We start from the raw sequence: 15,703 nt of genomic DNA, 5'->3' as shown, positions 1-15,703 counted from the left end.
AGGGGAAGCCATCACCTTCATGAGCCACGGAGGAGCTTGCTTCCCTGGGATGCCCTAATGGCTTGCAAGCAGTGCACACAAAGAGGGGGAAGGGTGCTTGGCAGAAAGGTGGCTATGAGAAAAAAAGAGCAAATTTTATACAACACTCTGATCCTGAATTTGCACTGTGTGAATAAGGAAAATAAAGAACACAGGGGTCACGGGTTGAAGAAGTCACCCGACGACATGATGAGGACTGTGCTCCCTGATTGGCTGGTGGAGCATGCTTGACAATCCTATCATTGCCTTCTCCTCAGCTGGCTCTTGGTTGAAATTCTCATTGCCGGAGGAGAGAGCAGGAAGCCTTCATTCCAACAGCATTCAGTGCTGCATCAACAAAGCTTCCAGTTAACAGCCCAAATGGATTATTTTCTGCCTGGCACAATTAGCCGTCCTGGCATTCAACTGGTATCCAAAGAGGGATTTGGCCCAGTCACTGGGAAAACCTTCCATTTTCCCATGTTGCTGCCAATGCAACCTAAGCCAAGGCCTCCATTATCCACCCTTCCTGTCCTTTCTTGAGCCAGGCTGTCTCCACCCTCACCACATTGCTGTCCAATGTGGCTTTTACAGGGTGTTGGCAATTCTTACCCTCCTCGCTGCTTGCAAAAGGAAACTGTGCTCCAAAATCAGCATTTAGACAAGGCAATGGTTTGCATCAGAGGGAGGCAGGTCTTCCTTCCTTCTCTTGCAACATGTTGCTAATCATTTGCTTAGTCTGAAGAAAGTCACACTGATTTCAGTGGGATACTTACTACCAGTTCAGTGTGCTTAGGATTATCCCCACTACCAACCTTATAGATGGGACTGGTGGCAAAAGTCATCCCATAATTGCATCCTGCTGAGGTCCATCTTGTAACAGGTAAGGGGAGGCCCTTTTTCCATCATGACAATGAGTTGGGGGAGGCAGCGCCTCTTTGAAATAAATCAAACAGTAAAGGTTGGACCTTTAGGGGAGATGGGACAGCCAGCCCCCAACTGCCTGACTTCAAACTTAACAACCAGCTCAGAGCAGGTGGTCCTGCTTGGCAGCTTCCTCCTTCTCCTCCTCCTCCTCCTGAGTCTCAGTGTTGCCCCTTACAGAACTCAACAGAGAAGAGGATGGCGAGAAACCTAGACTTTGTTGGCTCTGCCTGTCCTTGGCTCTGGCACTGTGTACTGTTAGGCTCCTTGCAATAATTGTTTAGAAGATTCAGGATGGATAAAAGAAAGTACTTCTTCACACAGTGCATAGTTAAACTAAAAAACTTTGTCCCACACGGTAAAGGTAAAGGACCCCTGGACAGTTAAGTCCAGTCAAAGGCAACTATGGGGTGCAGCACTCACCTCGCTTTCAGGCCAAGGGAGCTGGCATTTGTCCACAGACAGCTTTCCAAATCATGTGGCCAGCAGGACTACACCGCTACTGGCATAACGGGACACCGTGATGGAAACCAGAGCGCATGGAAACGCTGTTTACCTTCCCGCTGCAGTGGTACCTATTCATCTACTTGCACTGGCATGCTTTTGAGCTGCTAGGTTGGCAGGCAATGGGAGCTCACACCATCGCGGGGATTTGAACCGCCAACCTTTTGATTGGCAAGCCCATGAGGCTCAGTGGTTTTAGACCACAGTGCCACCCGCATCCCTTTCTCACAGGAGGCCATGATGGCCATCAACATGGATAGCTTCAAAAGAGGATTGGACAAGTTTTTGGAGAAGAAGGCTAACTGTTGCTACCGCTATCAGAGGAAGTAGTGTTTCTGAATACAGCGGTACCTCGGGTTAAGTACTTAATTCGTTCCAGAGGTCTGTTCTTAACCTGAAACTGTTCTTAACCTGAAGCACCACTTTAGCTAATGGGGCCTCCTGCTGCTGTCGCGCCACCGGAGCACGATTTCTGTTCTCATCCTGAAGCAAAGTTCTTAACCCGAGGTACTATTTCTGGGTTAGCGGAGTCTGTAACCTGAAGCGTATGTAACCTGAAGCGTATGTAACCCGAGGTACCACTGTACTAGATGCTGGGAGCCACAGGAGGGGAGAGTTTTCTTGTGCTCAAATCCTGTTTGTGGGATTGGTTGGCCACTGGTGGCTATTGAGAGAACAGGATGTGGGACTACATGGTCCATCTTTTTCACCAGTCCCAATGGTCACCAGCAACTACTGAAGTCGCGCATGCACTTTGCTAAGTTTTTGTCCTATGCCAATGACTTTTTTATTCACCCAGACAATTGCTAGCTCTTAATAGCCTCCCTGTGCCCCAAACTGGCTGATTTCCCTGCAAATATTTGTATCTTGTTGCATATCCATGTGTTGTCTGTATGAAAAACATAACTGTGTGCTCTGAACCGCCCTGGTGTCATCAGCAAAGGGCAGCCTTGGGAAGGTGTAAATAAATAATCTGATGTCCAGGACTTGGGCTAAAAATAAATTTAACTAAAAATTGCTTTGTTTCCCCTCTCTTTCCTCCCAGTAACCTCAAGGTGATTTGGTGCCTGATGGGGCAAATTGGAAGTGAAAGAAACTAATTCAGGGATGGCTGCTCAGAACTGGTTTCTTTCTACTTAATTCATTTCACATTGACTGAAACAGGCAGGTCCCATATTTCCCTACCACCACCACTTACTACAAAACAGAGGCTCATCCCTAAGAATGTTCATTGTCTGACTGTTACCTATTCCAAAATAGACTGAAGTAAAGATTTCCAATCAAGCAGATGCTTTGCCACAGACCTATGGCCATCTATATAAACAGGAAGATAGAAAGTTGCCTTTTGGTCTGTCTAGCTCTGTATTGTTTGCACTGACTGATTGAACCTGAGACCTTCTGCATGCTGTACAGATGCTTTGTGACAATCCTTTCCCCAAGGACCAAATAGATATGCTTACTCTGTTCCATGGACATCCCTATTTTCGTCAGAGAAATGTTGGAGAGTATGGAGTTATGCGACCCCTGAGCCAAGGAGATAAGTATCTACACAACCTTTAGAAGACACCTGGCTTCCTGTATAGGGAAGGTTTTCTGAAGGAGTGTCTCCACCTCCATTGTTCAGCCCGGACACTGAGGTCCAGCTCCGAGGGCCTTCTGGTGATTCCCTCCCTGCAAGAAGTGAGGTTACAGGGAACCAGGCAGAGGGCCTTCTTGGTAGTGGCACCCTCCTTGTGGAACGCCCTCCCATCAGATGTCAAAGAAATAAACAACTATCAGACTTTTAGAAGACATCTGAAGGCAGCCCTGTTTAGGGAAGTTTTTAATGTTTGATGTTTGATTGTGTTTTTAATATTCTCTTGGGAGCTGCACAGAGGGGCTGGGGAAACCCAGCCCGATGGGTGGGGGATAAATAAATTATTATTATTATTATTATTATTATTATTATTATTATTATTATTATTATTATTATTAGTTTAATTAGGTTTTTTATATACAGTATGTTGGAAGCCACCCAGAGTGGCTGGGACAACCCAGTCAGATGAGTGGGGTATAATAATAATAATAATAATAATAATAATAATAATAATAATAATACATTGGATAAATTTTGGAAGGTATGTGGGTCATCAAAAGGCCTACTCAGAGTAGCCTCATTTAAATGACTGGACCTAAGTTAGGCATGATTATCTATATCAATTGGTCTGCTCTGAGTATGGATATTAACTCCATTTCTGAAACTCTCTCCCCAAACATCTAAATCTTCTTCTGATGCTCTCATGGTTTGGAAGATAGATCAAGGCCCAAGGGACCAGAAAGTAGAGCAGACAAGAGTCCCTTAAGGAATCAAGAGCCAGGAGAGGTTGACAGAGCTGGTGAATTAATGATGTCAGGAATACGGACCTATAAGGAAAGATCTGTTTTTAGGAGAGAAGTTTTGCGGTGCTTCTGATGGGACCGTGGCCCAAAGCCATCTCCCTCCTCCGCCCACTGTAATGTGGAATATTTAGTTCCAGCATCTTAAAAACTCATGTAAACGTTGGAGAAAATGGAGTGGAAAGAGTGTTTGTGATCTCCTGTTCATTACTGCGGCTTCCTCCCCCTCCCCAACCCATCTGACTTCAGAAGGCTACCCTCATTGCTATGCATCAAGGGCTTCTGCCTTCCAGGTAATCTGGTGTTAATTCTGTGCTCTGATGGTGGAGGAAAGAACAGAGTGAGGGAAGAAGAGAGAGGGAGAGAGAGAAGCTCTAATGAACTAGTAAAAATGATTGATGCGGGTTTCCTTGTCAGGCAGCTGAGCGGCTGTTTGTCAAGAAACAACAAAAATGTCACGGGGATTTGTAAGCAATTGTAACCATTACATAAAAAGCACTTTGACTAAAAATCACATCAGATAGCTTCCGCAAGTTGCCACCGCTCTAAGTGTGTTAATATAACCACTGGCTCTGCCTGACGTTTCTCCAAACAGCTTATAAATATTCTGTGGGAGGGGCAGGCAGTCGCTTCTGGTCTTGCAGTCTGGAGGGGAATGGCAGGAATGGGCAGAAGGGTTGGGTCTATAGAAGGTGGTGGAGAAGATCACCCAATACCACAACATCAGGATCCTCTTCTCTCTGCATGGCAGGCATTGGATTACATGGTCCTCTGGATCCCTTTGTTGTTGTTGTTGTTTAGTCGTTTAGTCGTGTCTGACTCTTCATGACCCCATGGACCAGAGCAAGCCAGGCACTCCTGTCTTCCACTGCCTCCCGCAGTTTGGTCAGACTCATGTTGGTAGCTTTGAGAACACCGTCCATCCATCTCATCCTCTGTTGTCCCCTTCTCCTTGTGCCCTTAATCTTTCCCAACATCAGGGTCTTTTCCAGGGAGTCTTCTCTTCTCATGAGGTGGCCAAAGTATTGGAGCCTCAGCTTCAGGATCTGTCCTTCCAGTGACCACTCAGGGTTGATTTCCTTCAGAATGGATCGGTTTGATCTTCTTGCAGTCCATGGGACTCTCAAGAGTCTCCTCCAGCACCATAATTCAAAACCATCAATTCTTCAGTGATCAGCCTTCTTTCTGGTCCAGCTCTCACAACTCTGCAATTCTATGATTCTGTTATTCTCACTCTGTGCAGAACTATCCTCCCTCTCTGGGGCTTCGTTACATCTGCGGTGCCCATGGGATCTCCCTAGGAAGCAGAGATGATAGTGCCTGTCTGTCCCCCTTCAGAAAGATATTGAAGATTGATGTGGTCACAGGAAAAGGGTGTAGCTCAGTGGTTAAAAACATAAGCATAAGATCACCAACAGCTTCTGCATCTCCAAGCATTCAGCTTCATTGGCTGTCCATGAGATCTAGTGTGACGAAAGAGGGAGAAGTACTTCTCTCTGTCTACTTCCTCCACGCCAAATCTGCGAGGGGCCTCTTCTGTTGTGTGAACAAACTCTTCCCCATTTCCTGCACCGATCGCCAATTATTTCAGTGGCCTCTGTGCTCTTCTCTCATGAAGGAGGGAGAACTCTCTCTGTGCCCATCAGAAATCGACAAGCCTCATCAGTGCCAGGGGATCTGTTATGCTCTGATGGCCAAGCGGATGAGTTTTTCTGCCCTAGCTGCCAGCACCAAGCTGTGAAGAATTCACTGGCACCTCAGTTTTTAGCCTCATAGGGCCAAGATCCGTTGCAGGGCACAGCTGCAGCATAACCTCCTGGCTCCTCACCAGGTGGCATGGGCATTGTTTACGCAAGCTCTGCATCTGGCGCTTTCTCCTCTGCCATGCAGAGCTGTCTGGGCACAGCTGGTGCATTTATCCAGCTGGCAATCCCTGGACCCTGTTAGCCTTCCCCCTCAACGTGGTGGCAGGGGGCTCCCTATGCTGAGGCAGCCCAGATTATATCCAGCACACATCCAGGTGAGGCATTTGATGAGAAACATCCATGTTATCATGGCACGTGAACCCAGGATTGCTTCTGAATACCAGTTTCTGGAAGCCACGGGAGAGGAGAGTGCCCTAGTGCATGAATCCTGCTTGTGAATCTCCTACAGACATCTGGTTGGCCACTGTGAGAACAGGATGCTGAACTAGCTAGGCCATTGGCCGGATCCAGTAATAATAATAATAATAATAATAATAATAATAATAATAATAATAATAATAATAATAATAATATATTATTTATACCCCGCCCATCTGGCTGGGCTTCCCCAGCCACTCTGGGTGGTTTCCAACCAAATATTAAAATACAGTAATGCATCACGCATTAAAAGCTTCCCTAAACAGGGCTGCCTTCAGATGTCTTCTAAAAGTTTGGTAGTAGTTGTTCTCTTTGACATCTGGTGGGAGGGTGTTCCACAGGGCAGGCGCCACTACTGAGAAGGCCCTCTGCCTGGTCCCTGTAACTTGGCTTCTCACAGTGAGGGAACCGCCAGAAGGCCCTTGGAGCTGGATCTCAGTGTCCGGGTAGAACGATGGGGGTGGAGACGCTCCTTAGGTATACAGCAAGCTCTTCTTACGTTCTTATGGAAACTGCAGGAGAGGAAAATGCTCATCTAGTCTGGCATCCTGTTCTCAGTGGCCAACCGGATGCCCCAATGGAAAGCTCACAAGCTGAACCCAAGCATAAGAGCACGTTCCCCTCTTGTGGTCTCCAGCAACAGGTATTCAGAAGCATTAATAACATAAGAACAACCTGCCTAATCATCCCACTGGCTCACCTAGTCTAGCTTCCTGTTCTCACCATTTCTAGGCCAGGAGAGCAAGCAGCTCCTGACACACTGGTCTGACTCCATACAGAGGGACTGGTGGACTGCTGCAGTCAGCTCTCTGGAGGGTGAATCATAAGAACATAAGAAGCACATACAGTGCTACCTCAGGTTACAGACGCTTCAGGTTACAGACTCTGCTAACCCAGAAATAGTACTTTGGGTTAAGAACTTTGCTTCAGGATGAGAACAGAAATCGCGTGGCGGCAGCGGGAAGCCCCATTAGCTAAAGTGGTGCTTCAGGTTAAGAACAGTTTCAGGTTAAGAACGGACCTCCAGAACGAATTAAGTTCTTAACCCGAGGTACCACTGTACTGGATCATCATGGTCCAGCATCCTGTCATTACAATGGCCAACCAGATGCATGTAGGAATCCTGGTACAGGATTCAAGCTCAAGGGCAAATCAATTTATCTGCTACTGAGCTGTTTTCAGCCTTTGTCAAACCCAGCCTGGAGTCCTGTGCCCAGTTCTGGGTACCACAGTTTAAGAGCAATATTGACAAGCTGGAACATGTGCAGAGGAGGATGTCCATGACGGTGAAGCATCTGGAAACCAAGTCTTGTGAGGAACGGTTGAGGGAGCTGGGTATGTTTAGCCTGCAAAAGAGAAGACTGAGAGTTGATATGATAGCCATCTTCAAATATCTGAAGGGCTGGATGATGGAAGATGAAGCAAACTTTGTTTCCTGCTGCTGCAGAGTATAGAACCCAAACCTATGGATTCAAATGACAAGAAGGGAAATTCTGACTCAACAGGAAGAAGTTCCTGATTGTAAGAGCCGCTTGACTGGAATCAACCACCTTGGGACCACTGAAGTCTCCCTTACCTGGCTGCTTCTGCAGTGGCGGCAAAGTGAGAGTGTGCTCTTCCATTTCTGCCGCCTGAGGCAGCTGCCCCACCCAGCTTCATGTGTGGGCCGGCTCTGAAATGAGGCAACATTTCAACGGGAGGTGGAAATGTTTTCACATTTTTCTTACATAGTCTCCCCCTCTAACTATCTTAGCGTTCGAGGGAGAGTCCATTCCCCTTCCCACATTATCTAGAGCAAATTCCCTGCTGTCAATCCACCAGATGTCTCACCCAGATGGGAAGCAGATGGCCCAAACAGCAGGGGGCGGGGGTGTTCGCATCACCTGCGTGGAGGAGCATATGTTGAGGTTCCTCACCTTTGGGCTTGTTGATTGATGATGGACACAAACCACCTTTTGCTTGGAGGACACAAAAGCTCCTGGGAATATGTATCAAGCAGACAGGCAAGCAAGCTGGGGTTTGGTGGGAGGTGGACATTAGCAGCTGTTCCTTTTCTGGTTTCAGAATTATGATGGGCCATGGTGCTCCCTGGCAGGTTGCAGAGCCGCTATCTGGATTTCCAGAGCGGTGGAGGAAGTCTCATGGAGAAGGTATCAGAGATGCTTCCAAAGATCTCCTCATCCAGATGTCTCCCCGGGTCCTGAATGATCTAGTCTCAAAGTGAAACTGATGCACTCAAAGGCCACCCCTCTTCATTTATTTATTTTTAAATCAATTTCTGAATTTTGTACACTGTGCTGTGGATGGCATAACTTCTGTCCTGGATCTTAAGGAAATACTTTATACCAAAGGAAAGCGAAGGGGCCGTAGCTCAGTGGCAAAGCATCTGCCTTGCATGCAAAAGCCAGTGTGGTGCAGTGTAGTGTAGTGGTTAGAGTATCGAACTAGGAACTGGGAGACCCAGGTTCAGATCATTTCTGTATCACTTTGCCTTAAAAGAAATCAGCACAAAAGTCCATATGCAATTTTTTGCACATTTCTCCTAACATACACATTTGAGCACATAATGTTGCCTAATATATGCATGTTTGCAAGTAAATAAGCTCAGACCCCTTCAAAGGCCTCAGAGCTCCCAGTGGGGTCCGGGTGGAGTGAATGAACATGCCTGTTCCAGCAGGGGAACACACACACAGAGAGTCATAAATTAACAAGTTTGAACTGCCAGCTCGCCAGCTGGCAGAGGTGCCAGGTTGCCCCCAAGCTTGGAGAGCTGTTGTGTGCATCACGCACATATGATATCACACGCGCAGCACTTGCATGTGATGTCACGCACGTGACACATGTGTGATGTCATACGTGTCTCCCACTGCTGTGCAGGCTGGTGCAGCCTTCTGCGATGTTGCGCTAGGTCCCTCAACGCTAGGGAGCTGGGCCCCCTTCAAGCAAGCATTGAGGGGACTGAAGACCCCCTAGAGTTGGGGCGCCTGCCTGCTGTTGAGGATTCCATTCTGCTCAGTTGGACTCAGTGGCGTAGCGTGGGGGGTGCAGGGGGGGCCGGCCGCACCGGGCGCAACATCTGGGGGTTAGGGTTAGGGGGCGCAAATCCACGGGTTAGGGGGCGCAAATCCACGGGTTAGGGGGCGCAAATTACTTGCCTTGCCCCGGGTGCTGACAACCCACGCTACGCCACTGGTTGGACTGTGTGTGTTTGTTCACTAGGCGGCAAGTGGAGGATCCAGACCTGCTGCCTGCAGGGGTCTGTTGGGCCAAAGCGTTCCCTGCCATTCGACATTAGCCCCTGCCCAATTGATTCAGGGCCAGATCCAGCCTGGGTGCTAAGAACACAGGATCAGGCCAATAACCCATCTAGTCCAGAATCCTGTTCTCACAGTGGCCAACTAGATGTCTGTGGGAAATCCGCAAGCAGGACTTGAGCACAACAACTCGCTTCTTCCATACCCTCCAACATTTCTCCAATGAAAATAAGGACATCCTATTGTTGTTGTTGCTATTATTATTATTATTATTATTATTATTATTATTATTATTATTATTATTATTATTGTCGGGGGTGATTTGGGGCATTGGATAGGGTTAAGCTGTGCCCAGCACTAGCACACAACTCTTTTCCTTCCACATCCCTCAAAGCGAACCACCCCTCGGATATAGATGAGACACAGTACAGGAGAGGGCAGAAAGGCGCATTTGTGTGCTCTGTGAATGCATGTGAGAATGTGTGTGAACCACTATGGGGGGCCAGGACCACCCACTGGCACGCGGACTTCAGAGGGCTGGCCAACTCCCCCAGCAACTCCAAAAGAAAGTTGGGCACCACTGCTTTGGGGGAGGTGTTTTGTTATATATCTTTTAATGTTCGAATGTATTAGAGTATGTGGTTTCCCCTCACTAACTTCTAAGATGGTATGCAGTTCGTTCTACTGCCTTGGGACTTCATTACCACATTGCTTCCTCCTTCTGCCTTGTCTGTAGAGCCAGCCCTAAATAGCTTTCTGGGAGCATCACAGATCAGCTGCCTCAGAGTCAGCATTTACCAGTCAGCAACTTCTGCAATCCAGTGAAGGTTGCTCCCAGAACCGCTTCCTAATTAGCAGAGAAGCAGGCGTCTGTAGGAAGTGTTTGCTTATGAATCGCATTCTGCTGGGCTGATGTTCCAGTGGACATCCCATAGCATATTACAAAGAGAGGCAGTGTGGTGCAGTGTTTAGTGGACTGGAAGAAGCAAAGATCACCAGTGTCGAAGCAAATGATTCTTCAACATGAACTTCATTGGACTGGCCATGTTGTGTGGATTCCAGATTACGGTCTTCCAAAGCAACTAGAGTGGTACCTCGGGTTACAGACACTTCAGGTTACAAATGCTTCAGGTTACAGACTCCGCTAACCCAGAAATAGTACCTCAGGTTAAGAACTTTGCTTCAGGATGATAACAGAAATTGTGCGGCGGCAGCACGGCGGCAGCGGGAGGCCCAATTAGCTATAGTGGTACCTCAGGTTAAGAACAGTTTCAGCTTAAGAATGGACCTCCAGAACGAATTAAGTTCTTAACCCGAGGTACCACTGTACTCTATTCCGAATTTAAAAATGGAAAGTGCAATGCTGGTGATCAACAAAAGAGGTTTTAAGACTCTCTCAAGGTAAATCTAAACAAATGTAGTATAAACACTGGCAACTGGGAAAACACTGGCCTGTAAGCATTCCAATTGGAGAACACCCTTTACCAAAGGTATCTTGGACTTTGAAGATGCTAGAACTCAGGATGAAAGGGAGGAATGTGCTAAGAGGAAGGCACGCATGGCAAACCCTCACCGTGATCAACTACCGCCCGGAAACCTATGTCCCCACTGTGGAAGGACTTGTGGATCCAGAATTGGCCTCCACAGTCACTTATGGACTCACTGTTAAAACTGTGTTTATGGAAGCCAGTGTGGTGTAGTGGTTAAGAGAGGTGGATTTGTAATCTGGGGAACTGTGTTCGCTTCCTCGCTCCTCCACATGCAGCTGCTGGGTGACCTTGGGCTAGTCACACTTCTCTGAAGTCTCTCAGCCCCACTCACCTCACAGAGTGTTTGTTGTGGGGGAGGAAGGGAAAGGAGATGTTAGCCGCTTTGAGGCTCCTTCGGGTAGTGATAAAGTGGGATATCAAATCCAAACTCTTCTTCTTCTTCTTACTCAGCTACAAGTGATCGCCAAAGAAGAAAGAAGAAGAAGAGTGTCAGAGTCAGACCTGAGAGATCAGGGTTCAAATAGCCACTTGGCCATGATGCTCACTGGGTGACTTTAGGCCAGTCACTCACTCCTCATGTAAGCTACATCACAGGGTAGTTGTAAGGATTAAACGGGGGGCGGGGGAGAAACCATGTACAATACTTTGAGCTCCTTGGAGGAAATGTGTGACCCTTGGCCCAGCCACTACCTCTCTCAGGGTTGTTGTGGGAATTAAACCAGGAAGGGCAAGGAACCATGTATGTCATCTTGATCCCCTTGAAGGGAAAAAGGGGATGAAAATGCAGTAGTTAGATTCCCAAATGCCGATAAATTTCTCTGAGGATTTTTTTTTAAAAAAAATAAAAAATAAATCACATACTGATACAGATGCATGGAGGATGTAAGACTGAAAAAGTGGCAGAAACCAGATCTGACAGCTTCATCGATCCCTGGTTTCCGTACACACTATCACCGTTACCACTGCCATGAATATAACCAGCGGAGAAGGCAATGACCTAAGAGGAATGTAGTTGTCTGTTGTCTGCATGATGCTCCAATCTAGTTTGGCTTGTTTCCAGTCAGGGGTGTGTGTGTTTTCACAGAAGCAATTTTGCAACATCTCTGCACCAGCAGAGATTGGATCATCCACTCCATGGCTGTGTTGGCTGGGGCTGATGGGAGCTGTAGTCCAAACCATCTGGATGGCAGCAGGTTGTCTTAGCAGTGGAAATATTCAAGAAACTTTTTAAGAACAGAAGAAGTGCCTGCTGAATCAGGTCAAAGAGGGGACCCATCTACTCCAGCATCTCATGTCCAGCCCATAGCTATCAACTTACAGATTTGAAAATAAGGGACCAGCAGCCTCGGAAAAAAGGGATCAGCAGCCAAAATAAGGGATTTTCCAGGCACAGGTATCTTCAACTTCTGAGCCCCTCCAAGCCAAAGGCAGAAAGCCCAGCCAGCAGCCAAACGAAGCCTCAAGCGGTGGTTCCCACAGCACAGCAACCTGGCAAAGGGGATGCAGCAAGGAAAACCACGTCACCTCTCCGCTGGGAAGCACTGAGAAAAGGCAAGTCCCCAGGCAAGGTGGCCGATTTGATCGGCACAAGGCATGCAAGCTCCACCTCCCAGTCATTCTTAGACTCCTTATTGGGTGAGCAATGCAGCCAAGCAACACAGTTGGAGCCTCCCTCCTCCCTGGCCGGCAGAGAGGGAGGGAGAGGAGCTGCTTCCTTTGAAACCCGGGAAATTTAAGGGACATCATCAATAAGGGACAGTAGCGGGACATGGTGCTGGGATAAGGGAGTTTCCCGCCAAATAAGGGATGGTTGACAGCTATGGTCCAGCCAGATGCTTGCAGGAAAACCCACAAACGCAGGACCTGAACACAAAAGCTCTCTCCTGTGTCTTCCAGAAACGGGCATTCGGAGCGTCGCTGCCTCCAATATGTTCAGACTCCAAAGGTGATTAGCTCTTCTGCGAAAGCTGCAAATCCTAGCGCGTCAACTCTGCATATTTTGACCCAAGAAAATCCCCCAGACCTGCCAAAAGACGTGACTCAGCTACACAACACATGAGTATATAAATATTCAGCAGATAGCACACTGAACACACACCTCTTCCCAATTTCCCCTTTTTCCCCAACAACTCCTGTCAATCCTCAAGGTTTCATTCTTATTTTCTGCTCTCCTCTCTTGGCTTGGGGCCTGGTTTATACATCCTTTTTCTATTCTGGGCCATCTGAAATATGTATGATGCTAGGAGAGACTGCAGGGAGCTTGTGAGAGGAGGGGAACCGTACCATTAATGCAATGGGTTTCGTGCGATGAAATCCTTTGTTGCTGCCAATTAGAGATTGCATAATGGCGAGCTCCATGCCTTATTCATCACCTCCCTTCCAGCTGACAGCCCGCCTCAGGTGGTGACTGCAAGAGCTAAAATCCCAAAAAGGGAGAACCCAGGATTGACATACGTGAGACATTTGTCTGTTCGCACATCTCTGCGTGTGCAGAGGACACCGTAAAGGGGGCAAAAAAAGAAAAGAAAACCTTTATTTCATATCTTTTTTGTCATTGTTGAACTTGTACACAAGTAAAATAAAATGCATATCTTTTATATATATATATATATATATAATTTATATATATACTGCAGTCTCGAGGGGATGAAAAGGGATGCATTCTTTAACAAATGCCCCTGTAAACATGGCGGAATAATGAAGGTGGAAAGATGGTTAAATTGCAGGAATCGGAAACACAGGAGCCGCAATGAAATCGTTGCGTCACCTCTTCAAATGGGGGGGGGGGGACTGGCAACATCATTCAAGGATGGTTTCAAATTACAAGTAACACTTTGGAAAACATTTTGAAAATGGCGTATTTGCATCTTTTATTTTTTTCTATTTTATTTCATTTTTTCCCCATAGGTAAATCTTTCTCTCTCTCCCCCCCCCCCTTTTAACCATCAGCTGTGGCTATAGACTCTCGTGGGCAAGTGCAGTTCCAAGGACGAAAAAATAATAATAATAATTAAAAATTAAAACACATAAATTTCAGGAGGAACAAATAAATTATGTACAACGTTTTGTTTTTATAAAGGCATCCAGTTAACTCGTAGTGTAACCAAGTTTTGTTTTTGTTTTGTATTTCCCCCCCTCTGGGCTTAACTTTCTTCTCGTTTGTGGAAGTGATTTTATGTTTTTATTTTTTTAATGGTTTTATTTTTTTTTAAGCAAAAGTCCTGGGATTAAAGTATCACTCCTCAAGGAAAGGGGTGGGAAGGAAACAAGAGACATGTTGCTGTCGTTTCAACAGGACCAGAATAGACTCCACACCAACAGAGTGATCGATAGGCTGGGGATTAGCCGTGAGGTGGTACTTTGCGTGGGCTGAGCCATGCGACACTGTGACCTGGATTTGTTCTTTTTCGAACACCCCTGCCTCTTTTTGGTCGGGACTGTCGAAGGTTCGATGGGGCCTAGGAACTCAGGTTTCAAATTGGTCAGTGGAGGGTCCACTGCACTGGGGAAGGTCCCAAACGGGGAGTCGTTGATCTGTTTGTTGCTGCTGTTTTTAGAGGGGTCCGTCTCCACCTGGGGCTTAGTTTTGGCGATGTTTTCCTTATCCTTGAGGGGGTTGTTGGAGGAGGCCCGGCTGCTGTGGGAAGACGGGCCTGCCTTGGCTTTGGCTTCATAAATAAAAGACTTATCCATCTCCGGCTGGCAGCATTTCCGCCCGCCATCATGGGGGCTTAGAGGAGGGTCGGCGGTTGGCAATTTGCCAGTCCTGGTCTTAGTGCTAAAGACGCTCGTTCTGATCTGGTTGAAAGAGTCGACGCATCCCTCCAGGTCGGCACTCTGCAGCCGTTTGAGGTCCCTCCCTGCCAGGTGAGTGGGCAGGTGGCACTCGAGTTCCGAAGAAGACCCTTTGAACTGCTTGAACCAATCCCAGAGTGACCGGGCTTGGCAGTCGCAAACCCATTGGTTGCCGTTCAAGCGGAGATACTGGAGGGAGACCAAGGGAGCCATTGTCTCTCCCGTCAGCACCGTCAGGTTGTTATTAAAAAGGTACAAGGTCATCACTTTGCCCAGGTCGTGGAAAGCCCTGCGGTGGATCACACTGACCCGGTTCTGATGCAAGAGGAGCCGGTCCAGGTTGATCAACCCCCGGAACACGTTTTCCGACAAACTCTTTATTCTGTTCCCGTGCAAAAACAGATAGGTGAGGTTAGCAAGATCCAGAAAGGTGTCGTCCAGGAGGTTCTGCAGACTGTTGTCCTGCAGGTAGAGATACTGCAGAGAGAAGAGCCCCCGGAAGAGCCCCGTGGAGAGCTCCAGGAGGCCACAACGGTCAAGGTGCAAGGTATGGAGGTGGACAAGGCCTTGGAAGGTGGAAGGGTTGATGGACCTCAGGTTGGTGTTGTCGCTGAGGTCCAGCTCCTCCAACTTGTCGAGCCCGTAGAAAGCCCCGGGTTCGATCAGGCTGATGTTGTTGGAATGGATCCAGAGGATTGACATGTTCCGGCAGGAGGTGAAGCTGGTGGAGCGGATCACGGTGATCTTGTTGCTGTGGAGGAAGATACGCTGAGTCTGGATGGGGATTTCGGTGGGGATGGCTCCAAGTCCTTGCTGTTGGCAGCTGATGGTGATCTTGGGTTCGCTGTAGCATACGCAAGCCCCTGGGCAGGATTCCGCTTCCGACGGGAAGTTCAAGCACAGCACCAAAATTAGCAGTTTGCTTCCTGGAGGAACAGCCATAGGGGAGGAGGGGGGGAAAGAAGAAGAGAGAATGATATGCAAATTAGATCATTAGCACCTTCCTTTCCAGCATCCCCTACATTAGCTCAAAATGCACCTTTGGAAAATTCATTAACTGCACAACCTTGCGAACATGCATGACCTTGATGAAAACACAAGCATTGCTTTTGTTCCACCAGCCTGAGAATCAGCTCAAGGAATGGAAAGGATAAGGCTTAGCAGAGGAGCTCATTGTACCCTTTCGCTTGCCCCCCAGTCCTAGCCTGATTTGGGTCAA

General features: G+C 47.6%; 1 protein-coding gene across 1 annotated transcript in view; it reads right to left on the bottom strand.

Moving 5' to 3' along the window:
* Nucleotides 1–13,621: 13,621 nt before the first annotated feature.
* The window catches only part of RTN4R (reticulon 4 receptor), a 132,851-nt gene continuing 130,769 nt past the window's right edge, over nucleotides 13,622–15,703 (bottom strand). The window contains exon 2 of the mRNA XM_081174981.1: nucleotides 13,622–15,410. Within this exon, the coding sequence (XP_081031107.1) occupies nucleotides 13,978–15,410 (1,433 nt within the window). The 3' untranslated portion in view covers nucleotides 13,622–13,977. The remainder of the gene's footprint in view (nucleotides 15,411–15,703) is intronic.

Source organism: Podarcis bocagei (assembly GCF_964188305.1).
Source record: "Podarcis bocagei genome assembly, chromosome: 16".
NCBI classification, from domain to species: Eukaryota; Metazoa; Chordata; class Lepidosauria; order Squamata; family Lacertidae; genus Podarcis; species Podarcis bocagei.
The sequence above is the reverse complement of the archived record's forward strand: the minus strand, read 5'-3'. Positions and strand labels throughout refer to the sequence as shown.